Source organism: Lagenorhynchus albirostris, chromosome 9, assembly GCF_949774975.1.
Source record: "Lagenorhynchus albirostris chromosome 9, mLagAlb1.1, whole genome shotgun sequence".
Taxonomy (NCBI): domain Eukaryota; kingdom Metazoa; phylum Chordata; class Mammalia; order Artiodactyla; family Delphinidae; genus Lagenorhynchus; species Lagenorhynchus albirostris.
Genome location: NC_083103.1, coordinates 104,939,425 through 104,966,932, shown reverse-complemented (window position 1 = coordinate 104,966,932; position 27,508 = coordinate 104,939,425). Strand labels below are relative to the sequence as shown.

The 27,508-nt window shown below is 50.2% G+C and overlaps 1 protein-coding gene across 11 annotated transcripts in view; it reads left to right on the top strand.

The window, feature by feature from the left end:
* The window catches only part of SNX19 (sorting nexin 19), a 48,158-nt gene extending 28,744 nt beyond the window's left edge, over positions 1-19,414 (top strand). Inside the window, exons 9-14 of one of the 11 annotated variants that reach the window (XM_060160794.1) lie at positions 3,898-4,082; positions 4,860-4,947; positions 5,488-5,543; positions 16,273-16,392; positions 16,528-16,725; positions 16,994-19,414. In XM_060160794.1, the coding sequence (XP_060016777.1) occupies positions 3,898-4,082; positions 4,860-4,947; positions 5,488-5,543; positions 16,273-16,355 (412 nt within the window). In that variant the 3' untranslated portion in view covers positions 16,356-16,392; positions 16,528-16,725; positions 16,994-19,414. Of the gene's footprint in view, positions 1-3,866; positions 4,083-4,859; positions 4,948-5,487; positions 5,544-5,887; positions 6,051-7,011; positions 8,551-16,272; positions 16,726-16,993 lie in introns of those variants that run through there. The other 10 variants (XM_060160800.1, XM_060160797.1, XM_060160793.1 and 7 more) reach the window with 10 other exon arrangements.
* Positions 19,415-27,508: the final 8,094 nt, after the last annotated feature.

Sequence of the window (27,508 nt, the reverse complement as noted above, 5' to 3'; positions counted from 1 at the left end):
GGTGTGAAGTTGGCAAAAACAACTTGTGTAAAATGGGAAATACCTTGGATCCGCACCGTCATCCTCAAGATCTCCTTTCTCTCCACCCAGTAGATCGGGCCTACTGATTTCATGAGCAAATGCTCAGAGCAGTGTGCTAGGACTGTGCTACAGAACACAGTGTTCGGGTTTATGCCGCTTGGGGGCGGGTGGAGGTGGGGACTGTCTCCAGGAGGCTAAAGATGTGGCTTGAGCTTTTTCCTCCTTCTCTTGGAACTCTTAATTCCTTGTACCATATCGATGTTTTTCAAACTTTTTTTAAACTTCATCTCACAGTAAAAAATACGTTTTACATCATGACCCACTCTGAACACACACACGCACACACACACACAAATACAGATCTGCTATATCCATATATACATGCATAAGTAAAAGGGTCCCAAAACTTGAGGTGCACTTTTATGTTTTCTGTTCTTATCTATTTACATTAGGTGTTCTTTTAAACGTTGTCACAAGCCACAGAGTAGACGCCATGACCTCTAATGCTGTTCAGCCACAGTTTGAAAAACATCCTGTGCCCAACAACCCATTTAGATGACTGTTAACCCTGCTCTAGGGTGACAGGATGAGTGGACACCTGCAGTCTGTAGGTCTGTTTAAAGTGACAGAAGCTTTAACGTCATCTTCTTTTTCTCTCTCTTTCTTTGACCTGTATTTGGTACTTCCTGTTGGTTGTAAGTGGCTGAGGCATCATCGCCCTTGTGTTGGATACAGAGGTACAGCCCAGTGGGTGAAGAGGATTCAGGAAGCAGTCTGTTACTGTCTTTCATTTAGACTGCACCAGGCATTTTTGTTAGAATATAGTTATTGCTCTTGTGAATATTTTCGGTTATTATTTCACTGTCCTTCTCCCCCTCCCTCCCCATTAAGCCATACTCATTCAGGGCCTTCCTACTCAGCCATAGCAGCAATCTTAGAAAGGAAGTGAGGGGAATTTGGCTAATTAGATGTGGTCCCTTAAAGCTTTCTCCCCTTCCTCTTGAGATTTGATTCTGCTGTTTTGATGGAAAATGACCTTCTGCTAACCTTGAAGTGCCATCTTAAGCCCTCGTATTAAACTGTCTCCTTTATAGCCACTGCTTCATCCCTCTGCGTATAGCTGTTTCAGACCAGGTTCCTTTGAGCGTGGACTGGACATGCGCGCCCAGTGGAATGGATGCCCTGATCTCTGCATCCCACGTCTGGCATCATAGAGGCTCTTGCATGTCTCAGTTACATCTGTTGTTGTTTTTTTCTCATTTTATTGCCTATTCTGGGCCCCCTAGTAAGGCTTCTTTGTGCTCTGAATCATTCAGAGATGGCCAGACGGAACAGATGTGGTTTGGCTTTTTTTCTTCTTTTCTTTGGGAAAAAGGTAGGATGGTAGAAGAAGATACCTAAATCGAGTATCAGAACTAGAATAGTAGTAGAAAATAAAACCAGTGCTATTTGAGGCTATTCTCTACCATATTTATTTTAGTGTATTTACCTCATGCATCTTGTATTACGTAAACAATAACATTTGTATTTAGTAGATGATTTCCTAAAAATAATTTGTAAATAGTAAATAGTCCAAGGGATATGTGTGTGTATCCCCCTTGAAACTTGAGCTGTCTGTTAGCTTAACAGTGATAGCAGCAGATTCCAGAAACTGATGCTGGGAAACTGTTGTGACACACTGGACTGCAGACACATAAGTTCCATTCCTTTTGCTTCAAGACACAGATTTCTTTTTAACCTTCCCACTCCTAGGTTAAGAACAGCTTACTCTTAACTTTTTCACGCTTTGGTTCTTCTTCCCAATGCCCCCATTTAGAGTTTGATGAGGTACAGTCTAGTATATTTGTATAAGTTTATATTTTGCCACGTGCACACATTTGTTTTGCATCAAGGATGTGTGCATGAGACAGTCACTGTGGGAGGGAACAAAGAGGACCTCCTTGCCCAAATGCAGCTCGAGGTCCTGTTCCCATCGAGTGAATGACCATTAATTCAAAACCGTGAGACTCATATGTTGTAAAACGTGCCCTGAAGGTGACCGAGGTGCCCAGGTTTGCTGTCGTATGCTATGCTTAGCTGAGGAAGGGTTGAGTGGATGTTAAGATCTCTCTGAAGAGTTGAGTCACAGGTACTACTGGCTCCTGAGGACAAAGAGAAGGGCAAGCCAGCCTGTTGTATGCGTCTGTGCATGAGAAGCTGAGCTAGAACCAATGCTGGCTGAAGCCTTCTTGTTGAGGATTCTCCTGGCTCCTTTGGAGGACTTAAATTTTTTGACTCTCAGGTCCTTGCCCCTCTCCCTCAAATCACTTAGGTGAGACGCTGGTGCAGGTCCTTCACCTTAGCTAAAGTCACACAAGTGTATGTGACTTGAGGTGAAGACGAGTTGGGTCACTTGATTCCCTGCAGAGAACCTGATCAGGTCATCGCATCCACCTCCCTTTGGTGACCCTCTTCTATAAACAGGAACAGGAATTCTTGCTACTGGATCCCTTTCATCAGGCGTCTTAGACTCACTGAATGAAAAGCCCTGTAAGAAGGAGATGCGGCCCTAATAATAACAATACAATTGTGGTGGCTATTTTAGGCAGGGGCAGCTTTGTGCCGCTCTTGATGTCCATCGACGTCTGCCATTCTTGCCCTGCCATTACCTTTCAGACTTCCTATTCTTAGAATCATTTGTGAGCCCTGGGCTTGGGGGATTGCAGCCCCCAAAGCTGGAATGCCTAGCTTGAGTGGAATGCAGACTGTCTGGCAGAGTGGAGGTTAAATAAAGTTTGCGTTGGCAGCCCCCTCTGCTCTTGGATGGGCGACAAGTAGCTCGGGTTGAGAGTGATGGCATGAGCTGCATGTGGTGCGGTACCAAATGGAGTCTTCTGTGCGTGAGTATCGTGGCTGATGGTTCATTCATCACAGCCACAGCCATGCCAGTCTCAAAACGGGACCTGCGAAGGAGGCCTCTGCAGTCTTAAACCCCAGCTAGTGACCGTATCACTCTGAAAAAATGCAGAGACAAACGAAGAATTAACGTTGAAACCCCTTGCAGGAACTGCAGGTTTGGTATACCTGCCCCCTCAGAGTTACTGACTCGTTTTTGAAAGCAAGACAGAGGGTAAATTGTCATTGTAATAAGAACAATTGCCAGTCAGTCAACCACTATTTCACCTGGGAAGTTTCTGTTATGGGGACTCTTGTGGAGCTTACAGTTCAGCTGGAAAAGTCAAGCTGTACATACATGAGAAGATAATTCATGTTCCAAAGTGAAATTCTGGTGCCAAATCTGTGTTCTAGAACTGAGTGCCAGAGGAGGCCTGAGGAGAGAGAGCATTTCTGGCTGGAATGCTCAGGAAGGATTTCGTGGAGGAGGTGGAGTTTGAACAGGTTTTGCCAGAGGGACAGATTTCTGTTACTGGAACGGTGTGTAAGGAGCAAGGGGCAGACGAAGGGAGTCCTCAGGACAGGTCCTGGGGGCTTGAAGAGCAACTGGATACGGACAGGGTGGCTGGGGAGAGGGATTTGTACAAAATCACCAAACCCTGCACTCTGAAGGCTGTGTGTACACGTTACTGAGAAGTTCTGGTGCTTTCCACTGGAGGACAGTTGGAAAGGTGCAGCCTTCCCCAGAGCCACAGGCCCCTTTAATGTTCTGTTCTAAAGCCCCTAATACTACACGTGCCTCATAGCAGACACTCAGTGAATAATTATGATAGTATTATTACTCATCTTCAAATTCTGTGACCCCAAGTTGTGGATTGGCTTGGTTTCACCTGTGAGAGTCGGTGCTCACTTGGCTTTGCTCTGTTCTGATTGCTCACATGACTCACACCTCGCTGCATCCTTTCCTCCAGGTTTACCTGACCCTTCTGTCTTCGACCACAGGTGGCTAGAGGTGCAGGTAGCTACTCTGACGTGTCCTCAGCGCTGGGTGCAGTACCTCCGGCTTCTTCAGGAATCCATCTGGCCTGGTGGGCTTTTGCCTGAGTATCCTCGACCCGTAAGGACCCAGGAGCAGAAGGCGGCTGCTGAGAAACAGGCTTTGCAGAGCCTGATGGGAGTCCTGCCAGGTGATTGGACAGTGAGACTGATTATACCAATAACTGTTCCTTCCCCTCCGCTTCACCACCATTAGCCACACCCTTCCCCGTTTTTTAAAAGGGCCTTGACTGTGGCTAAACGCAAAAATCTGTTGACCCACCATTTCTGAGGCTAACAGGAAAATGATCAGGACTTCCAGTGATGCTAAGGGAATGGGAAGGCTCACTTTAGGGCAGGTCTCTTCATTTTCCCACCAGATGAAGACCTCTGGGTCTCTGCTTTGGACCAGGGAAGAAAATGATACAGGTCCTGCGGAAGCTGAGCTTGGTAACTTGGGGCCAGTGAGTGAAGGGCATGGTCCTTAGCGGTAGATAAAAACAAACTCTGAAGAAGGTTTTTTCCCTTTGCTTTATATGGTCTTTTGGAGGGCGGGGAAGGCAGTTTGTTGCCTCTGGTTGTGCTGGGGGAAGCAGGGTACAGTAGTGAACTCTTAGCCTTGGACAGTGTTATTCACTCTTACTTACCTCTGTTCTCCAGCCTAACATGTTGTATCGGAAGTACCTGCACTTTAGTGACGGGTTACCAGGTTGTTTCTTGAGGCCCATTCTAATTTAGATACCTAAAGTTAAGACACACTTTTCTCGGCTCTTCCCCGTTTTCTGGCGATTTTAGTTTGGCTGTGTGGTTCCGAGGTGTGCCAGAAGCGCCCGCTAGGATTAAAGACAGCAGATACCTTGAGGAGACAGACCCCTTGGAAGCTACAGCTTCAGCGGTGACACCAAACCGCATCTGTGTTTCCTCTTCAGATATCGTCGTGGAAATCCTTGGGGTGAACAAATGCCGGCTGAGCTGGAGTCTTGTCTTGGAGTCACTGCGGCAGCCCCTCATCAACCGGTAGGCACGGCTGATGCCGTCTCTGGTCTGAGGCATCTCGGGTTTCTGGGTGAACAGCTTCACTGAGAGGAACGGTGCCGCAGTCTCTCCTTGCCCTGGGCCCTGGGCCCTGGCCCCAGAGTGTGATGACCAGGTCCACACACACTGGGTAAAACCCACTGTGCTGGCTTCTGAGCAGGTGTCAGGTGGTCGAAGCTGGTGGGACCAGCCACCGTTTGCATTTGGAAGAACTCGATGCAGGCCCCGACGTGAGCTACTGAAAAGGCCCTGTCACCCCCAGGCCTGTCCTTCCTGACACCTGCCTGCCCCTGTGAGCATCTCGAGAGCAGCCCTTGGCCTGGGCAGTACTTTCATCATGGGTCTTTGCCTGATGTGAGGTAGACAAGATGATGAGTTGGCCTCTGATACGGGGACCAGAAATGCTGGTGCACCTCCTTGAATAGTGCAGAGAGGTCAGTGCTTCCCTGGCTGGTACCTTGGGGTGGAATCTTCTGCACGTGTTGAGTGCTCGCCCACTCCCCTCTCACCCCCGTCCTGCAGCTCACCGTGTCTGCTCACTCTTGCACCTCAAGGCTCCTGGCTTTACCTCATCACAGGTAACCTGAAAATTCTTAGTAAGTTGTTATCACAGGGATTTTTCCCTCCTTCAGAGTTCTTCAGAGCAGTGCCAATGTGCTAATGTAGCTAGCTATAAAGCAATGTGGAATTTCCTAACATCTAGTCTCGAGTACCATCTCCACCTTTACTGGGGTCATAGCCTTTATGAGTTCAACAGACTTTCATTTCATGACAGAGGCTTTGTCCAGCTGTTGATGTTTGGAGTCCACTAAGGATATCAGTAGAGGGGAAAGGGAGAGGGAAGATAAATGTCATAAACAGGATCTGGTGTCTCTAGACCGAGCCAGACCCTCCTCTGAGTTGTTTTGTTCATTTGTTTCAGGCATTTGATTTACTGCCTTTGGGACATCATCCTGGAATTCTTGGATCTCAGTGCCTCTGCTGAGGAGTCCGCCATAACCAGCTCTGCCGCAGACACCCCAGGCAGCCCCAAGAAGATGGGCATCTCCCCTTAGCCAGAGGTTATTTCACCCATTTCTTCGAAGGTTAGGAAGGGAGCATTACTCTGCCACCCAGAGACCAGTCAGGAGGGCTGTGCCTCTGGAACTGGGCTGTGGCTCAGAAGGCCTGGGGTCTCAGTGGCACAGTTCTCCCCCAACTTATACTCCATTTGTACCAGGCGATGAGGGGGTATATGGACCAGTTGCATGCATACCCATTTCCATGCCTCTTTGGTGGTGTTTGGACTGTTGCTGGTGGGCGGATCCTGCTTCCTTTGGAAAAGGAAGCTGTGAGGTAGAGGAATGAGCCCCTTTTGCCTCTCCTTTGCCCTCCTCCCTAAGGTTGTTTGCCGACAGCCTGGCCCTGTGCACACGTGTGCCTCACCCACCAGTGCAGGCACTAGGTAGACCAGGAGAAAAACCATAGCCAGATTTTCTTAGAGAAGACAATCTTCTGAGTTCTCTGTTCCCACCAGGAAACTGAAAATTCATTTGGGACCACTCTGGAAAGCCAGACCCCTGGTCCTACCTAGCTTCCCAACAGCCCCGCAAGAGGGAGGGAAACCTTTCTCAAGGCGTGCTTCCAGCACATCGGCCCCGTGGAGGGTGTCACTGCAGGCTTTCTCCCTGGGTGGCTGTACTCTTCCTGTCCCAGAGACCCCAGCACAGACTGACAACACTTCTGGTAGATCCACCCAACTCTCCGTACCCTCTCCTGAGACAGCCGCACCGCAGGTTTTCTTTACTAGCTTTCTAACCCCCTCCCCAAGAGCAGGTGAGTTTTGACCTTTGTGGCCTCCTCAGTCTTCCTTCAACCCAATCGAATGGCAAGTTGCATATTCAGCCCAGAGCTGCCCGAGGGAAGGGAAGCACTTGCCTCTTGGCTGAGAATGCCCGGAGGAGTGAGGGTGCTCTTCTCTGCAAGTCTCTGGCAGGCCACTTTAGCTCTAAGCCACGAACATTAGCAGCTTACCCAGAGACCGCTTTTTACTTCCTGTTCCTTCAGGATCTAATTAGTCTTGAAGAGCACCAGTGGTGAAAGCAAAGGCATGGCGTCCATTAGAAAGACGGACAATGCGTAGAGATTGGTGGAAGGAAAGGAGGGACGGAGAGCCAGGAGGTAGGCGCTGCACATAGGTCTCACCGCGGGGGGTTCGCTCACCCTCGTCCCTTCAGCTTGCGCTTGCTGGGGCGTGCCTGATGCCACTGAACTGGGACCCTTCCACTTGGAGGAGGGTCTTGGGGTTGGACTGGCGAGAACAGGGTGGGTCTAGGACAAGTGTCAAAGTTCTCTTAGATTAAAACGGCTCACGGGAGAAACCTGTGAAATCTTTCTGCTTCCCCACACCCCACCCCGGAAGGCTTTTAACCATCAAACATGTAGTGAGGTAATTGGGGGCTTTAGTGGTACTGTTAGTGCCTAAAGGCAAGGGGATGAATAAGGTCATGTCACTTGGTTCCTTCTGCCTTAAAAGTTGATTGTTGGGCTTCCCTGGTGGCGCAGTGGTTGAGAGTCCGCCTGCCGATGCAGGGGACAGGGGTTCCTTCCCCGGTCTGGGAGGATCCCACATGCCGCAGAGCGGGTGGGCCCGTGAGCCATGGCCGCTGAGCCTGCGCGTCCAGAGCCTGTGCTCCGCAATGGGAGAGGCCACAACAGTGAGAGGCCCGCGTACGGCAAAAAAAACAAAAAGTTAATTGTTACAGTCACTTTATGGCTCCAGAGTTCTCAGAGCGTCTCCCAACCCGGGACACTCACAGGAGAAGCCGCTCAGCATTTCTCCCTGTGGTAAGTGTCTGCAGGGTGAGGGACTGCAGGGGGCCCAGCGACACTGTGCTGCCCCTCCCTCCCACCGCCAGGGCCAGGGTGCTCTCCAGGAGAGGTGGGGGGCAGCCCCGTGCTCTGCTGCCCTTCTCTCCCCAAGCTTTGCTCTCATGTGTACTTGCCACCTATGTTGCTTTGAATCTCTGCTACTAGTTCTGGCTCAGATATGACACAAAACCAGTACACAAGCTGACAACACCGTTAAACCCCTATAACGGTAAATTCTAAGCAATCTTTTGATACTTCCAGCCCAAAGAACACTTCCTTGTATTTCGTGTTCTATAAGAGACCCCACCTCCATACTCTCTGCCTCAAAAAGATCAGCTGTCTGCAGACCCTCCTCCTACCCAGAAGGGAAATAATGGATATTGTCAAGGAAATAATCAAACCCCATCTGGCTCTGAAACGACCTCCCATGTTTAGGTAGTAGGTTCAGACAACAAGGGAGATAAGCATTTGGGAGCGAGCCACAGGTCTCAGGAAAAGATACTGCAGCTGAGAGAGAGAGTGATGAATGAAGAATTGCACCTACACTAACCTGGAACATTCGTGATTCTCCTTTTGCCCTACCCAGCCCATTCATTTCCAACTTCCACTCTTCCTTTGCTCATGGCACCCAACAACAGTTGTTAGGTCCTGGGCGGAGTAAAAATATGTGTCAGCATGGTCCCTGGCTATATGAGTTAGGTTGCTTTAGCCTGAAATTAAATTACTAGAAACATTTATTGTCTTCCCTCAGATCAGTACCTGAGTGGGTGAGGCCCAGGGGTTGATGGATTCAACAACTCTGACCTCATAGAGGGCCCAGATTCTTCCCATCTTTTTGCTTTGCCCTTGTAAACATGTTAGCTCGTCCTCAGACTGCCTACCTTCATAGTTGCTGCGCTTCAGGGCATCACATTCACATATAACAAATATCCATGAAAGAACGGGGGCATCTCTCCCACGTTTTCTTCTAAAGAATGAGGAAACCGTTTTCCAGAAGCCCTCCAAGATTCCTCTTCTCCTGACTCGTTGGCCAGAACTGCCCACCCCTAAGCCAGTCCACTGACATTGAGGATGCATGACCACGACTGGCTCGTAGTCGTGTTTGTCGCCCAGGGAGGAGGTCACTCTCCCGGAAGGTTAGATACCTGAAAAAATAATTAGATGTTAGCAAGGAAGAAGCAGAGGATGGGCGTTGATAAACAGTGTCAGGTGCAGGGGCCATCCCGCCAACATCACCAAAGTCCCCGGTGCTCTAAAAATAGCAAACCAGCTAAGGGTAATGTTTGCGGAAGGTGCCACGTGAAGCCCTTCACGTCCGTTACCTTACGTAACCCACACATCAGCCCTGTGAGGTAGTTCTACTCTCTGTCCCCACTTTATAAGGGAACACGAGGCACAGAGACGGTGACCTGCCAGTCACTTGAGGGAAATGGCAGAGCTGAGATACAAATCTTGTCAGTCTGCCCTCAGGCCCACACACATAACCATTGTGCTAATTTGCCTTTCTTCTTACAAAGCAAAATAAGACGGGTTCTCACGTTGAAGGAGCCTATGGTCTAGTAGACGTCTGTGGTAAAGGGCCAGGGAACACGTATTTTAGGCTGTGTGGCCACATGGTGGTCTCTGTTGCAGCTGCTCAGCCCTTCCACTGTGGTGTGAAAGCAGCCACAGGCAATGTGTATTCAGATGACCGGCTGTTGGCATAAAGCTTTGTTCACACAGAGGGCGGCGGCCGGGTTTGGCCCAGGCCCCTCGTCCAGTGAGAACAGTGCTTACTGAACTGGAGTGTGTGCGTGAGTGACCTGGCGCCCTGGTAAAGGCCTAGCGAACTGCATTCTCACAAGCTCCCAGAGGTAGCCAGTGAGAATGCAGGCCCTCAACCGCACCTCAAGTATCAGGGGCTTAGGACTCGGTCGCCACCTCCAACTGGGTGCAGCTAATGCACCACTAAATATACAGGAGGGGCACTTAATTGAGGCTGGGGAGCCAGGGAGAGCCTGAGGTGATAACATCTGAATTGACTCCTAAAGGATTAACGGGAATTAGCCGGTGAAGCAATGGGGAGGTGTCCAGGTGGAGAGCACAGTGAACCAGGTGGGTAGAGTTACGGGGAGTCCCCCGCATACACATCCTGTCTGGCCTCTTATCTGAGGTGCCCCGAGCGGCCAGGCCCACAGGACAGATGTAATGGCGGTCGAGGGCCACGGGTGGCCGTGTAGCGGGTGCGGAGGTTCCGCCTCACGAGAGAGGAAGCAGTCCTGGAGACCCGTCTACACCAGTGTGAGTGTTTGTAACCCTGCTAAACTGCACGCTTCGAAGTGGCTGAGACGGCACATTTTGGTGTATGTTACAGCAATCCAGACATTTTAAAGACAGCTGCGTGCAGCCCAGCACAGGGCGAGCCCGGTGTGTGGGGAGGGAGGGGTGAGAGCCGAGGCGGGAGCCCCGGGGTGGGGGTGGGGGGGTCAGGCGGAGGGGGCCTGTGAGCACGAGGGCCCGGCGGGTGAGGGACCTCGGTGGGTTCCCTCTGCACGGCGGGGGTCAAGGAAGAGTCCCCCTGAGAGCGTCTGTCATCTGCAGGCCTGCTACCGGGAACGGGGGGCTCGACCACACGCGCGCGAACCGCCCGGCCTGGTCCTGCCATTGGGACTCGGCTCCTGCCTCAGCTCCTCCTGACCCCCTTGCTCCCTCCCGGCCTGTTCCCGCCGCTGCCTGCATATGAGGTGGCGGAGTCCTCGCCCTGCCACCTAGTCGGCTCTGAGGACGCCATGTGGTTGGGTAACTCACCTGCACCGGGACTCAGGTCTCTGGTAGAAAAAGGGGCGAAAACGTTACAACCCTTTTGAGAGTCAATCGAGATCACGTGTAAGAGCAGGTTTGTCAAGCGCCGGCGCCCTGCTGGGACGCAGCGGTGCCATTACTGGCCCCTCCTCAGCTCCTGGACGGAGCCGTGGAGCAGCCTGGCTCCGGACCCACGGCGGCCGCGCTCTGGCCAGACCCCGCCGCCGCGGCCCGGGAGCCTGCAGTTGCTCCTCGCCGTCCTGCGCGCTGCAGACGGGAGCAGGAGCCGTAACGGGGGGGGAAGGGAAAGCATGATGCTGCGCTCCTTGAAGCCCCGCTGGGCGGGCTCCGCCATAACGCGGCTCCTCTGTCCCGTTTCCACCGGGAGAGCCGGAAGTCACAGGGCAGCGCTTGCTTGCACTGCCTTGGTGGGCCAGAGAACAAAGCGCTGGAGGCGGGAGGGTTTCCAGCCAGCAAGCCTCCGTCGCTCCTCTGTGGCGTAAAGGGTGAGGAGGCCGCTACACACGGAACACTGGCAGCTACCCCAAAGCCCCTCCCGCACCCTGAGACTGGTCTGCTACTTCGTAGTGCACAGAGACGCCAGGGTCTGGTTTTCTTAAAAACAGGCAGGAAAACACGAACTCAGAAGAATGTGTCAAGCAAGAAACAAGTGAAAATCATCATAACGTTTCCCGGCCGTGAGCCAGGAGCAGCGGGGTTGAAGCAGAGGCAGCACGAAGCGGTGGAGGAAGTTCGGGCGCCAGCAGCCCCCGTGGCACGTGCACTGCGCTCTTCTCAGATTCGCTGAGCCCTCCTGCCGCGTCCCGCGCACTGCCACCTGTCTCTGGTCTGAAAGTACCTGTGAACTCGGCTTTTCTGGAAGTGCACACAAGCAAGTGATAGGATACAGAGAACTGCTCCTGGCTTTGACGTCTTCCCCAGCAGGACAGAGTCCGGTTTCCCCACACATCTTGATCCTGCAGACCTCAGCCACAGGCGCTTCTCAGGGGCCACTGGCACACTGCTGCTGGGTGTGGAGGGCTGGGGGGATGAGAGAAAAGCAATAGAATCAAGATCCAAACTTAGAAAACGTTTCCTAAGTGACATTATCTACTCATTTTAATCCCAGATAGGCCTCTTTCTCACCAATGTTCGTTTAGGAAACGCAAACTAATTTTGCTATTAAAGTGCCACAAAGGTTAAGGAGGTAAATCTGCGGCTTATATATAAATAATCCGCACTTTGACTTTTTCTCAACTGAAGTGTAGTTGATTTACAATGTTGTGTTAGTTTCAGGTGTACAGCAAAGTGATTTGGTTATACGTATATATGTGTATATCCATTTTTAATGTTTCGATTATTTTCATGATAGTTTATTACAAGATATTTAATATAGTTCCCTGTGCTATACAGGAAATCCTTGTTGTTTATTTTACATGTGGTCACGTGCACACTTCGACGTTTTTTTCTTCTCCATATGTTCCCTGTTACTGTTGCACTATATTATTATGACCAATGGAGAGTGGGTCATACTTACTTCCAGACACTTGGATTAATCAATGGGGGATAAAGACCAAGACAGATAAACACAAAAGTCTGAGATTGCAGATAAAGGCACTATCGTGACCACAGAAGCTGTGACTTCTCTGTGCTGGGTATAGCATTGTGTGGTGATCTGTAAGCTTGGGGCATCAGCCCTTTTGTCTGTGCCCCTTGATAAAGAATCATTCTGCCCCTGTAGCTGTCAGAAAGATTTACCATGATTTAGCAAAATGTCTGCATTTCATTTCATATCTTGCCATTAGGGAGGACAGACCTTATTGAGGAAAAAAACCAGCCCTTTCTTTAGAGTTTATATCCTTTACAAATACACAGAGTCCAAATTCAACATAGTGATGGCAAACCAGATTCTTTCCAGAACAGTGAGGGCACCGTTCATTAAGGCTTCATGTGTCTCTAGGAGAATCATGTGGGCCTGGTTGGCAGTAGGACTTTTACTTGGGGACAGAATGTATTATGGAGTTGGTTTAGCCAGGAAGTTGGATAAGATAGTTTCACAGAAGTCTAGGGGCCAGTGTTCTGCTCTCTCCTGCTTCTGTCCTTTGGCCCATGCCCTTTCTCCAGGTAGATGCCCTTCCTTCCTCCAGCTGTGCGTGGGTGGGCACCCTCTATCTGTCAGAGCCATTCAAGGTCAACCTTCTCCTTAAAGCTTTATCTGATTGTGCCACTCAGAGTTACCTATCAACACGCTGCCTCTCAGGTCCTTGTGCATACATGTGGGGTCTTCAGCAAGAGGTTATAATTCTTCAAGGGCAACGAACATTGTATCTGTTCTACTCCCGTTATATCCCGGTGCCTTCTCAACCCTTTTATCTACCTAGTGCAAAATAAATACTGAAGCTCGTTTAATTAAAGACTATTATGCTTATCAACTCTTAGGAGGTAAAGTATGTGAATAAGTTGAATGAAAGAAGAATTTGCTGGGGACAAAAGATGGAGAAAGGGATGAGGCGAAGCCAAGTTTTCCTTTTTAGGAGCTTATATCTTTATTCTAAAGTAAATATCAAGTGAAAGAAGTTCATTTTTCTATCGCCAAAACCCACACAGTTTTATAAGAGTGCTGTTTGCCATTCTAAGTTTGTAGGCCGTAAGGTTCTAAAACTATATGCTTTTTAAAGAAAATTGGTCCTGATTTGAAAATGGTTTCTGAAATGATCCAGCCACAAAAACACCCAGCGTGCCCTGTTTACTTTCCAAGTCCCCACCTTCACCTACTCTTTACCGCACTGGGATCAGAAGACAAAACAAAAATCTGCCTGCAAGAAATATTCTCAACTTCTTCCTGCCCCAGACACAAATTTGTAAGGAATGCAGTTTCCATGAAGAGAAAGACAACTTTCTCTCCCATTCGCTTTCTGGAAATCCTTTGGTCCCAGATCCAAAATTCTCTATTTCACACCTTCTCTAATAGTTTAAGTCATGTCTGAGATACGGCAAGGAAAACTCTTCAAAGACACAGTAATAACCATGAAGAAAAGGAAGCCTAGCATAAATGCTGCTTCACTCTCACAGGTGTTTGCTATCTTCCCCACCAAGTTTGCTGCTGCAACTCTTTGCCCAAACACAGATCAAAACTGGGCAGCTGCCATCAGAATGAAAACTTAGGAACCTAAGACATCCAAATTAGCTGCAGGTCAACATGAAAGTCGCCTGCTGTTTCTGGGCCCCAGAAGGAGCCTCCAGGCCATGACTTGAAAGAGGGCAAGTGCAGGTAAAGGAGGAAGAAGTTCAGTCTGAGAATTAAGACAGTGATGCATTTCGTGAAAAGTAGGAAGCTCTAGACAATGTAGTGCTTGGGTCATATATTATCTTAAGAGTCGGCCCGCGGAAGAAGGATCCCATCTGCTGAGGAATGAAGTCCATTCCTGTGCCAATGCACATTTGCACAACACATGATGTGGAATAGTCTCTGGAGCCAAGATTGGTTGTGTATCCACCCCAGGGCAGGTTGGTCAGTCTCCAGTGTAAACGTCCTTGGGATTAAGCACTTATTCCAGTGTAGAGCACTAGGTAATTAATACCAGATCTGTTCCAGACAGCTTTGTATATCCTGCATATGGGTGAGGACCCAGAAAGTTTCCTTTTCAACGATCTGTTTGGATGAGATAGAAGCTGTTGTTTTAATGTTTGAAACAGAATTTTCCCCCATGTACAGGTGTGTGCCTTGCACAGATATGGGCTTGTGAGTGGCATACGGCATTTGCTTACAAGGCGAGAGCTTGTCTGGACGGATAAGAGGGGAGGTAAGTATGCATGTGTGGAGACGGCAGTAATACTCATGGCCTCAGTGCTTGGAGAGCAGGGCTCTGCACCTCCTTCTAGCAGTCTGGAGAGGATTGAGGTGAGTGAGAGCTTGTGTTTCAGCAGGCTCCGCGTCCTGAGGTTTGGGATGTGGAGAATGCCCACTGCTGGAGTGGAGTGACCTGAGATCTAAATAAGATTAGGGTTTCTGTAGATGTTTCCCAAGTGATAGAAATTTTCCTCATCTAGTCTTGTTCATAGCAGGCAGCCTTGGACCAATAGTTTGCTTCACCCAATCCTTTCCTGTGTTTATTTCTGAAACCCTTTTCTTAAAAACCAAACTAAGTAAATAATAACAGGAAAAAATTTTTTATAAAGACTTCATAGCTGTGTCATTTTTCCTTTCTTATGCAACTCAAAAATTGCTGTCTCTTTATTCCTTAAATTTTTCTCCTGTATCAGCTTACCAGTCTTTGTGGGTTGACTTGGCTGTCCCACTAGTCTAATTGTCTCTATGATAAATTAATATGGACATCAACTTAAAATTACAGGTAAACCTTAAATGTATGATATTTCTTATACTTGACTCCATATTTGATATTCTATGAGGAAGCTTGCCCTAGTATTCGCTTCTGTGAAATCAGAATAACCATCGACCCTAAGATTAAACATTTTCATAAATGCTTTCTTTACATGTTCCAAACTATTCGCACAATGTTGTAGACAAAATACTTGTGTCCCTCCCACCGCAGAATTTTTATGTTGAAGCCCTAGCCCCCAGTGTGATGGTATCAGGAGGTGAGCCAGGGGGAGGTAGTTAGGTTTAGACGAGGTCATGAGGGTGGAAGCCCCCATGATGAAATTAGTGCCCTTGCATGAAGAGACACCAGAGCTTCCTCTCCTCATGCACATGAAGAGGTCACGTGGGCCCCCAGTGAGAACGTGGCCACCTACAAACCAAGAGAAACGGCCTCAGGATGAAACCTACCTTGCCAGCATCTTGATCTTGGACTTCTCAGCCTCCAGAACCACGAGAAATAAATTTCTGTTGAAGCCACCCAGCCTGTGGGATTTTGTTATGGCAGTCCAAACTGACAGGACACATGACTAGAAAGGTTAGCCATGGGAATCTCTTCCCCTGACTTTAAGTCTGGGTTCTGAGACTCAGAGAGTTTAGTGACTTGTTGAGTTTTCCATGGAAAACCTGTTGTAAAAACTTCAGACATTAGAAAATGCAAAGCAGCCTCTGGAGATACTGCTGAAGCTTTCCTCTCCCTTAAATCATCTCTGTAAGTTCAACCTCCTAGAGAAAACTTTCTGAAAAGCAGGGAGAAAATGCCAAATAATTAATGCTCAAGTGGGAAAGATGCCATGTAAAAGCAGAAGTGGTTGCTGATTGTATCTGTTCATAGTTCTGCGTGCCTTTTACCTGCTGCCCTGAGAAGCAATGTGTAATGAAGAGGTTCCTTTTTAAGAACTGAAACGTAGTGAAACAGAAGTTTCCCTTGAATTGGCTGGGCTCAGCACACCTTGCTTGGACTGTATCCAGCTGTGCTCATGGAGCTGCACCTGGAGTAGGTCTGTCCTGACCTGCCCCTGAGGACGTGCCCGTCTGTCCTCTCCAGCAGCTGTAGAGCCCTTGGGGGCAGATTGTCTTGCGTACTGTGATTTCTCCAACTACTACACCGTGGCATCTCCCTAGTTTCCCCTTAAATATTCTGTCGTCTCACAAATTCTCAGAGGCCATGGCTGGTTCCTTCATCCTCTCACACGGTCTCGGGACAGACTTTGCCTGCACACAAAGGCCTGCATCTGTAAGTGGAGTTGGCAGCCTTCTTGTGTCAGTGAGTAATGTCTTTCTTTCTCTTCTGGTAGACTTGGAATCCTCAACACCATCTGGCAATTTTCTCTCCATCTTCCTGCCCACAATGGAGCCACACCCCTGCAACCCCCCTTAAATGCCAGATGACAGCAGGAACCTTCCACTGAGCAGAGGTGAAGCCTTAGACGTCTGTCAGCACCCCCGCTGTAAAGATCTGCCAGCTTCTCAGATCAGTGTGGGAGGAGGCTGTCTGAGTAGGTTTCATAGCTGCAGCAGTAACACCGGGCCCCACCTCCCATGCCTCTCAGGCTGACCGTCTCATCGGAGGTGCCGACGTCCCCAGAAGCAGGCCCCAGACTGGCGGCCCTTAGCCAGGACCCATCTCAGAAGCACATGCCTAGCTGGAGCCTCCTGGTTGCTGGGGTGAAAGGACCTCTCTATCACCATAGGAGGAATCTGATGAATTCTGGACTAAAAAGGGGTGTTGTTTTCCCCCAATGACAGAGGTACTCTCTAGTCCCCAGCCCAGCCCCTGGTGAAAGGTATTTTTGTTTGTCTTTTTTACCTTTTTATTACATTTTGTCTTGTTTATAATGCTGAGCTGAAGTGGAGGGAGCGGTCACACCAGAGGATGTGAATTATCTTGCAGTCAGTGGGGGAGATTCAGCCACCAGCACGTGATAAGGGAAGGTGAGACGGGAGAGGAGCGGAGAGTCAGCTCCACGGGGACCGGTTAGGTGTTCAGTGGCCGTAACTGACTGTTTCATCTCACAGGAACACACAACTCCGTGTACGGGGAAGCAGGAGTCTTACAGGGAAGCACTCCTTGACACGGGAAAGCAGGCGATCGATAGTCCATGAGACCCCTATGTAGATTGTTCCTATTCAAGTCTTCAGGCGTATACAGGCAGAGAAAGAACCATTTCAAAGGTGAGCTTTAAAAAAATCACCTGGCATTCTTTGGAATTGTTGTCACAGGGCAGTATATGGATTGTGAACAAATTCCCCCTCCCTCACCCCAAATCCACCCAGAAGGGAATGTCTGAAATGGGGAGGAAACACACATTTGCCTGGGCACGGTGACCTTGAACAAACCTCTTCACTTCCCTGGACTTTTCTTTCTTTCTTTCCATACAGAGGATGGGCTGGATATTGGATGAAACCCTGTCCAGCTCTGTCACATCAGTTAGAGAGCAAAGACTGTGCCTTCCAGTTCCTGGCCAGTTTCTGAAACAGTGATGATGCTTTCTGAATGTTTGTCATCAAAACGAATGAATGATTATATTTCATCTTGACTCTTATCTCAGTAGAGATTTTCTTCCACTTCATTTGGGTCTCAGTTTGAGGAAAGAAGGAAGGAAGGAACGAAGCATGATGAAAGTGAGGGAGGAAAGAATGTAGCTTTGCCTCTGAAGGACTGTCTTGACTTTCTCTGGGCTCCTAGAGTAAAAGTCCCTATCCTCCATTCTCCCTCTTTAAGCCTTCCAAAATCGCATGGATTAAGGCTACCATACAGCTTTGAGGAATAAGCCACACCCCCAGACTTCCATGGAGTCCAAGGACCTATATTCATCCCCAATTAGCCTGTCTCGGGTTGATCATCAAAGTACACACTTCTGCTTTTCATTTTTCTAGAGTCTTTTCCATCAGCTCTTCTTCCATTTTATCTTTTCATCATTCCTCTGAGGAATGTAATACTTTACACATGTATAGGACTTTCTCAATTATGAAGTATTTCATATCCAATGTTTTATTTAGATCTTGACAATCACTTTTTAAGGTAATTTGGGGGAGTTATTCGTGTCTTCATTTTACTGAAAAAGAAACTTTTGCCCAAGGTCAGTCACCCATTTTTTCAAGAGGCAGCAGCACAGGGATTAAGAAATAGTTCTGCCGACCGACAAGCAGGTGTGAATCCCAGCTCCACCACTGATCAGCTCTGTGTCCTTCGGTAGGTGATTTAAAATCTCCGCGCCTTAGTTTTTTCATTCATTAAATGGGAATAGCATGGAGCTCTCCTCACAGAGAACAGGCGGGAGAAGGGGTTAGATCCTTAGTACAAGCTCTAGCACCAGTGCATAATAAATGTTTGTCGTTTTCATTGCCGAAGCCAAGACTAGAACCCGAGTCCCCCAGCTTCCAGCTCAGGGATATTTCCACTGCCCCCACTGGTGTCATCCTCAGCGTGCAGACCAGAACCTAAGGCCATCCACATTTCGGTGAAAAGCTCATCCAAGTCTCCGTTTATTGGGTCCAGAGCTAACATCTCCTGGAACTCCATTAAACAAAGCTGCTTCCCGTTGCTCTGGGCAGGGTGTCAACCCTCTAAAGTTTCAAAAGTGTATAAACCAAGCTCTCTCATCCAGTATTACTGACAGCCTGAAGGCAGACACTCCCACTGTCCTGGGGAAAGGCCTTCTTCCTTCAGTCTTAAGAGACAAGGCTCAGGGTGACTTGTTGCTATGGTGATTCTCCCTCCTACCTCCCAGCATTCGCTCAGGCCAAGTGTCCACTGGAAAAGTCTCTCTTCTCTTCCTTCCTCTTGCCATTTTCATTGGTGCCAGACTAGTTGATTCTGGACCATTGGTTTCTGACTCTCTGCGTACAAGTTTTGTCTTTTGCACTTTTATTATGTACCTCTTGCGAGTACGGCCTATGTTGTCTGTGGCTTTGTACTCTCCGTTGCACGTAGCAAATGCTCAGGACTCAGCAGGGACATAAACAGTGCTTAATTCATGAATGGACTGACTGTCTGAGGGATTGGTGGTGGACTCTCCGAGTAGGTGACAATCATCCCCACGCCTTGGTTGCAAGTTCAGGTGGTCAGAGAACTTGCCCAGATGGCGTTCAACACCACAGTGCTTGAAAAGGGGAGAAGTTTCAGGAGCTGTCTTGGGGGAGGGAAGAGAGTTCTCTCTATACTCACACCAGGCCGGCTGCCGCTGAGCCTCAGAACCTGGGCTGTGCCACCGTCTGAGAGCAAGGTGTGCGCACGGAAAACGCAGACAGAACCACAACTCGGGGAGCGCACCCAGCCAGACGTGACCTTATTCTTCAGTTAACAACAAGGGAAAGTCATCTGGCCCAGGGTCACTCAGCACCAAAGTCCCGCAACAGAAGGGGCTCCACTTAAAGGGCAGCGCAAATCCAGGGCATTAAAATAACCTGAATGGTGTTGTTTTCTGATCAAGTGCCTTTCCCTCTCGGGTTTGTGATTTTTGAGCCTAAGAATGTCTCCTCACAGCTCAGGTTTCTCTGCTGCCACCCTGGTCTCAGGCCTGGAATGTGCGCACTGGCCGTTGAGGTCTGATGTAACTATGTCACAGTCCCAAAATGGAGAGACATTATCTCATGGCCGGTGGCAGCAGGCAGGCACCGGCGTGCTGCTGGCAGCCCCGGCTCAAGGCGGCTGGTCCCGGGAGTGTTGCATGTCCCAACTCTCAGCGGACAGACGGCCGGAGGCCCTAGGCTCCGATCTGTGCCCAGTAAGTTGGGGTCCTGCAACTCTTCCCGCCCAGAAGCAGACACGGGGAAACACAGGCCTAGGTGCAGACAGGCTCACTTTTGGACCATCACGTTGGTTCACAGAAAGGCGGTCCCTGGTCGGGAGGCCCTTGAGCATCTGGAGGGCTCAGTCAGATGCAGGGAGCGGCCGGTCACACGATGAAACGCGTGGGCTCACGGCCACGCTGAGATGCTATCCTTCCTTAGCTGGGCCCCTGGGGGCGACGGCTTCACCCGCAGGGCAGGTGGGGCCTGGTGGTCTATGAGGAACCATCCCTTTCAGCACTTGGAGGGGCCGAGGCCTCAAGGGGGACCATGCACCGCTTGTGCACAAGAGAGGGCAGCAGGGCCTGGCCGCTCAGTCGTGATGACCTTCTGGGTGGGGATCTGCCCCTTCCCGTGCAGCTCGGGGAGGAGTGCGGGCGGGCCCTGGCCTCCTTGGCCAGCCTGCTCACTCACTCACTCCGCCACCTCTGCCGTGAGAACCGCTGTGGCAGCCCAGCCATTGCCCACACGGGTCCCTCCCACTCCTGCCTCTGCCCTACTGACTCCTTCCAGACGGCTGCTCGAGCCGCTTCTTGGTGGTCCGGGCCATGCCTCCTGATGGGCACAGCACGGAGCGCCCAGCCTCCAGGCCCTAGGCGGAGCTCCTCGAGGGCGAGGGCGGGAGCCTGCACCACTGCTTCCATCCCGCTGCTTCCATCCTGCACACAGTTCCTGCCACCGCCCGTTACCGCCACATGTGGGCACCCGGGCGCCTTTGAGGCCCTTGCACGCGGAGACTGTAGTTTACCTCTCGGCGCCCCCAGTGCCGGGAGGCGTGCTCACAACACTGACTCAAGAACACACCAGCTCCAATGGCATCCATCACACTTGGTATCAAAACCCAAGATGGGATCCAGGGATGCAGCCTCCTTTCCCACGTGCAGCCTCCTTATCTCCCCCCGCCAGGCCCAGCACACTCGCGTCCGGCCTCTGTGCGGCCCTCCTGCCCGCGTGCCTGCCCAGACGTGCAGTTCTCACGCCCTCATCCGTCGTCTCTTGCCAAGTGCCACCTTCTCTTCTCAGAGAGGACTTTCCTGATCACGCTGTCTAGAAAACAGCTTTCCTCATCCCACGACCCCTGTCCGCTTTGTCTTCCTAGCACTTATTACCAGCTGACTGTCATTACGTTATCTCACGCTGTAGGACAGTACACGACGCTACACATTTTTAGATTTTTTTTTTATTGTGTGTGACTGACCCGCACAAGACTGCAAGCTCCGGGTGAGCCAGGACCTCGCTTTATTCCCAGCTTGTCCTTGGTGCCACAGCAGTGCCAGAATGTTGCAGGCACTCACCGTTTGCTGAATGAATGGGTGGGGAAATGCATGAGCAGACGAACATTCCTTGGTAAAGTAAGGACCATTGTGCATGATAATGTGATGGGTAGTCAACCACGGCATGATATGAGGCTTCATTTTAAAGAACCAAAGAGCGTCAGAACTATAAAGGTCCTTGAAAGTCAGTCAACCCCCAACTGTACAGAGTAGGAAACTGAGGCCCAGGGAGGGAGAATGAATGCAGTGAACACTCACAAAGTCAGTGTCTTTGACTTCTAACCAACTGTCAGCTCTTCCTAAAACAGGGTCTGACGGGACGATTCATCTGAACAGATTCTGAGCTATGAATTTTCTACCAGTTTTGCATTCAATTAAGTTGTATGAGGATGAAAAACAAAACAAACACGAGAAAAGGCCAGCAGCGTCAAATTTCACCTCCTCACACCTTCAGGCGTCTTAAGAGGCATGAATGGAAAGCAAGCTTCTCTACCAATGTTGTCCAGACTCCCTTCAGTCACCTAAGACCTGCACAAACACTGGGACATTGCTTCTGCATTCTTCCCGACCTTTGTGTGCTAGGCGGGACCCTGCAGGACTGTCTGCATTTGGAATAGAGGAAATCCAAGCCTGTGCCCAAAGCTAGGCTGGGGCTCTGGGCCTCTGTTCACTCTTCTCCCTGGACACCTGTGGAATCTGACTGCAGCCACTTTAGATGGACAGGACCCACTGGAAAAGTGTCCTGCTCATCGGACATCAGCCATTCCAGATGTTCCTTTAAAAAAAAAATTCTCCAGGGGCTTCTAAGAAAGTCCCAGCCAGTCAGAAGCCTTCTTTCCCAGCTGGCCCTCCAGAGTGACTGCCCCCTTACTCTCCGTGTAAGATTGTGTTTGACAGCAATGGAAACCAACGGTTCAACACCAATCATTTCTTGGCAGAACAGACTGGCATGAGACTTGTCCCAAAACAAAATAAGCCCTTCAGGGAAGTATATTTCAAGCTGGGCTCGCGTTCCCAGGCCTCTGAGATTCTTACATGGCTGACACAGGAGCCGAGGGCGGCTGAGCTCCAGCAGAGCCAACAATGATCGGCAGTAATAGGACAGCGACAAGGGGACACTCAGGGCCGGGTGTGTTCCTGAAGGGCTCAGACAAGGGTAACTGGACATGCTGCAGACCTCCTCCTGGGGAGAGGCTGTCTACACTGCAGCCTGCTCTTCTCAAATGGCCTCCTTGGTGATTTCAGTCCTGGAGGAGGGGTGTGGAGGTCAGAATAGCACCCCTTCCTTTCCCTCCACTTCTTTTTACTTCCCAATTCCTCCACAATTCTTTCTCACCACCACCGCCTTTCCCACGGCTCTATGTGCCACTTGGCGGAGCTGTGTGGACCTTCTGTCACCAGAGAGCATGCCATGTCATCTGTGTCTGGAAACTTGTTCCATCATACGGCTCTGATCGTCTGCATCCTAAGTTGCTATAAAGCCTTGCTTTCTAGGCTTGGTTCCAGTGCGGGCCCATAGCATGGCTCAAACATCAAAGGTGGAAAAGGCCACAGGGACATCATGGTTCTCGGCGCCCTGGGGGTAACCAGGCCACTTTTGCGTTGCATCTTCTGAATGCCCACCAGAGGGCGCCCGAGACTTCCGGAGGCAGGCCGCGGCCGGGGCCTCAAGGCCAGCAGGTGGCGCTGTTGCCTCAGCCACAAGCAGGGAGAGCGGTTCCAGCTGGGCGCGAGAGCAGCGTCCCCGTGGCGAGCAGGTGGCGCCCCTGCGGGCGGAGGGCGATCCCAAAGGAGATGACGCCGCGGCCCCGCCAAACGCGGCTTCCCCGCCCCAGAAGCACAGCCAGGCCCCAGCTAGCCTGACTCGATGGAAAGCTCCAGGTAGGAACTGGATTCTCGGTTTGGGGTTCTAGCTGCGCAGCTGTTGCCGGGAGGCCTGGTAGGAAGTCCATTCATTCTCTCTCCCCGCAGCTTCTTCGACCTTCCATGTGTTCGCCCAACATAAATTAAAGCCATACTGTGGGACCAGGTGGCCTCAGGACTTAGGAATGAAAAGGACAAGCCCTGTGCTAGACGGCGTCTTGGTGGGCAGGATGGGGAGGGGCGTGGGGAGATTCTAGACGGCCTGCAAGCTGATGTGGGCAGAGGGGCAGCCAGGGCAGAGGCGGCCAAGGCAGCCTGCAGGCTGAGCGGGCGCGTGTGAGTGACAGGTGGCAGGAAAGGAGCCGGGTGAGGACGCGGAACCAGACGGGGGCTTCAGGCTGGGTCCAGATGTCCCTCCCCGGGTGTCAGGGTCCACATGCTCTGGGCAAGGGAGAATCGCTGAGAGCATGATTTATTTACAGGTGCATGAATCTGCACTCACTAGTTGATAAATAAGTAATCCCCAGGGTGAAGGAGAAGGGGGAGACACCCTCACAAGGTCCACCCTCTGCTGGGTTTACCTGGACCCAGAGCCCTCTCCAGGCACTGTTCTCTCTGCTTCCAACCCGACCAAGAAATACAATAGACTCAGTAGGTTGTGGACTTGTCAGGGTCTAAAACTGAAGAGCCGCCGTCTATTTATTTAGCAAGATAAATATGCACATTCATTATTTATGCAGGATAATAAGTAAAGAATTTATAAAGCCCCATATTGTCATTTATTCATCAAAACAAAGGTGCAGACCCACATTTTATAGATAAGAAACGTGAGACTCAGGTCACAGAGTTCATAAATGGTGGCACTGGCACTCCCGTCCGGGCTTTCCGATCCCTCCTCACCAGGGTCCTTATGGAATTGACCACCCAGCTGGGGAAGTGAAGTCTGGCGTCTCTGGTACCCAGAGATATCGGATCCCTGGTTTCAGTTTTCATTCTAAACCCCCTTTCCATCCAATATGAGCACCAGCTGGTCCCCAGCACTGAGGATCGCACTGCACCATGAGTTCTGGAGAGACTGGAGGGATTTTCAAGTGTCCCACTGTATGGGGCACCGTGGCCAGGGCAGTAGTCAGGTAGGCCGTACAAAGCTTTGTTGGCATCCAGGACAGTGTTGGAGGGAGGGCCGTCCATGAGTGCCTGTGATTTTGTGGACCCAGACACTTGGTCTCCAAACAGAAAACAGGCCTGAAATTTCATTTTCTTTTTTTTTTTTTACATCTTTATTGGAGTATAATTGCTTTACAATGGTGTGTTAGTTTCTGCTTTATAACAAAGTGAATCAGTTATACATATACACATGTTCCCGTATCTCTTCCCTCTTGTGTCTCCCTCCCTCCCACCCTCCCTATCCCACCCCTCCAGGCGGTCACAGAGCACCGAGCTGATCTCCCTGTGCTATGCAGCTGCTTCCCACTAGCTATCTACTTTACGTTTGGTAGTGTATATATATCCATGCCTCTCTCTCGCTTTGTCACAGCTTACCCTTCCCCCTTCCCATATCCTCAAGTCCATTATCCACAGTAGGTCTGTGTCTTTATTCCTGTCTTACCCCTAGGTTCTTTACGACATTTTTTTTTCTTAAATTCCATATATATGTGTTAGCATACGGTATTTGTCTTTCTCTTTCTGACTTACTTCACTCTGTATGACAGACTTTAGGTCCATCCACCTCATTACAAATAGTTCAATTTGGGACCTAATGAAATTTCATTTTTTGAAGTTTCTGCTACAGAGATCCCTTGCCAGTGTATTGAAATTAATAGAGAGAATGTTTTTAATCAACTAAGTGCACTGAGTGCTGTGTAAAGATCCCGGAAGGAATAAAGCCCACCAGTGAGGCAGAGAGAAGTGGAATTCTAGCAAAGACAAGTGAAGGACCCCATACTCGACATCACTGGAAGGAAGCTAAACCCTGCAAGAAGACAGTGATGGGGGCAGACCGTAAAAAAAAAAAAAAAAGCAGTTAACAAATGACATGAAATGGTCCATAAAATAACATGTAAATTAACATCAGATTTCCAAGAATCTTTGGGTTGAGCACTTAAGAGACCACCTCTCCGAAGCTCACAATCTGGGATGACAGTACTGCACCCCATAGAGGGCAAACAACTTGCTCTCATAGAAATAGCTGCTGTCAGCCTGGGCTCACAGCAGGTCCGGCCCTGGTTTCGGTGCTCTATATGAATTAACTCATTTAATCCTCCCAAAGAGGGCCTGGAGGACGGGGGTTTCCCCCATATTTTCAGATGGCGAAATGGAAGCTTGGGAAGGTTAAGTAACTTGCCAGCTCATCTAGTCATAAGTGGCAGAGCTGGGATTCACATCCACGTGGTCCAGCTCCTAGCCCATCCTCACAATCACGTTGCTTTGTCACTGGGTCCAAGAACCAGGGCAAATCAGTAGCAGAACCAACGAAGCTCTGATACTCCACTCCTAGATCCTGTTCTCTCCACCGTGGCACTCTTGCCTGGTCCTGCAGCCCCTCTGTCAGGGATGCTCTTCACCCAGCTCCCCAAGGGCCTGCTCCCTCAATTCCTTCTCTGACCACCCCAGATAAAGCAGCTACACCCTCCCACCCTGTGCACCCCGTCACACCCGACACCCTTGTCTCTGCAGGTACCACCACCTACTTGTGCTTCATGTGTCTTCTCCCCTAAAACACATCGTCTGAAGGCAGTGTCTGTTGTTCTCAGGGCCACAGCCCCGGTGCCCGGCACACAGGAGCGTTCAGTAACCAGTCAATGAATAAACAAACGAGCAAGTTGTAGATAAATTCCCAGGCCCGAAGCGGAGAACTCGGGTGCTCCGTGCCCCATGCTGAGGTCGCCCTTGACTCCTTGTGTCTGAGATGCTACCCACACGCCCAAACCGGGCCAGATGCTGCCTCCTCTGGAAACCTGAATCCTTCCACCATCTGAGCTACCGGTGAGACTCATTCCTCGAGGTTTACTCTCACATCTCCACGAATCTTCTCTGCAACTGTGGGTACTTCTGAAAGGGAGAACGTAATACGTCAATGAATTATCAGCCGTGGACACTCCTGAATATACTAAGATAGTACGTAAACAACATTTTATATAGAACAGATCCAAACTGAAATCTAGCTAGGCTGGATGCAGCCCTTAGAGCGCACCCATCACAGTGCCAGCCGCTTTACACGCTGCACGAGGCGCCAGCTCTTTCTGGCTCTCAGCTTTCCTGGCACCCGTGGGGACTGCACTTCCCAGAACCTCTGTGGGTGGGTAGGTGGCACCGTGTGACTGGTCCTAGCCCATCCGATGTAGGTGGGCCTGTTACCCATTTAAAATGCTAACGAGAGACGCTTGGGAGCTCTCTTTCCCTTTTGGTTCAGCCACCCGGCAACCTCAGCCTGAGGCCCTGAGTGACGATGTGGAGCAGGGGCCCCATGTCCCCAGTCTCTGCACAGCACTCTTTGGAGGTGGTCTGTGCTGTCATCGTTGTGCAGATAAAGAACAGGCTCTGAGTTATTAAACGACTTTCCTGAGATGACACATCTAATAAGTGACAGAGGCAAGAATGGAACTCAGGTGTGTCTGATGCTCAAACACATAACTTTCACCTGCTTTTACTCTCGCTTCCAAATCTTTATTAAATACACAAGGAATGGGACAATGGGAATACCAGCTATTCCCTGGAAAACAGAAGCTTTGTCAGGGCACCACGGCTCTGGGAAGTCAGGAGGGCACTGGGGGCCTGGGAATCCAGGGAAGCCCTCGTGTTTAGTTTTTAAAGAGTGAGGATACAATGCATTCTCACCAATACTGAGGCTCTTTAAGAGGAAGGGGGGTGGAGGGGCTTCCCTGGTGGCGCAGTGGTTGAGAGTCCGCCTGCCGATGCAGGGGACGCGGGTTCGTGCCCCGGTCCGGGAGGTTCCCACATGCCGCAGAGCGGCTGGGCCCGTGAGCCATGGCCACTGAGCCTGCACGTCCGGAGCCTGTGCTCTGCGACGGGAGAGGCCACAGCAGTGAGAGGCCCGCGTACCGCAAAAAAAAAAAAAAGAGGAAGGGGTGGGGAATCAGACACGGAAAAGAAGCCACTATAAATACTGTGACCAACGGAATTCCTGTGGCCTGATGGCTTTGACAATAAACCCCTGGCTAGGTGTAATCACACCTCCTCACCACACGAGATTAGCTAATAAGGGTGAAGCACTTGGAGTGCTTCTAAAGGAAGCAAAATACTGTCATGTTAGTATGACTCTGTCAGATGCCTCCCTCTTGAGATTCTCAGCGGATTCGCTCTGTGCAGTTCGGCTGCTTCTTGCATCGCTGCTTCCAGAACCAGGAACAAGTTTCTCCGGATCAGATGGGCTTCCCTGCTACTTCTTTGGAAGATGTGTTAAAATGAAGGTCCTGGGGCCCCAGGAGCAGGCGGAGACCAGGAGGGGGAGGAGTCAATAAAAGGGGAGAAAGAGAAAGAAGGGACAGTAACAGCATCTCAACTCTCTCCTCTTCCGATTAAGGCCTTTGCCGAAGCATCGCATTTGTTTAGAAGAGCAAATGAGGTGTAATTTGTTACTGAA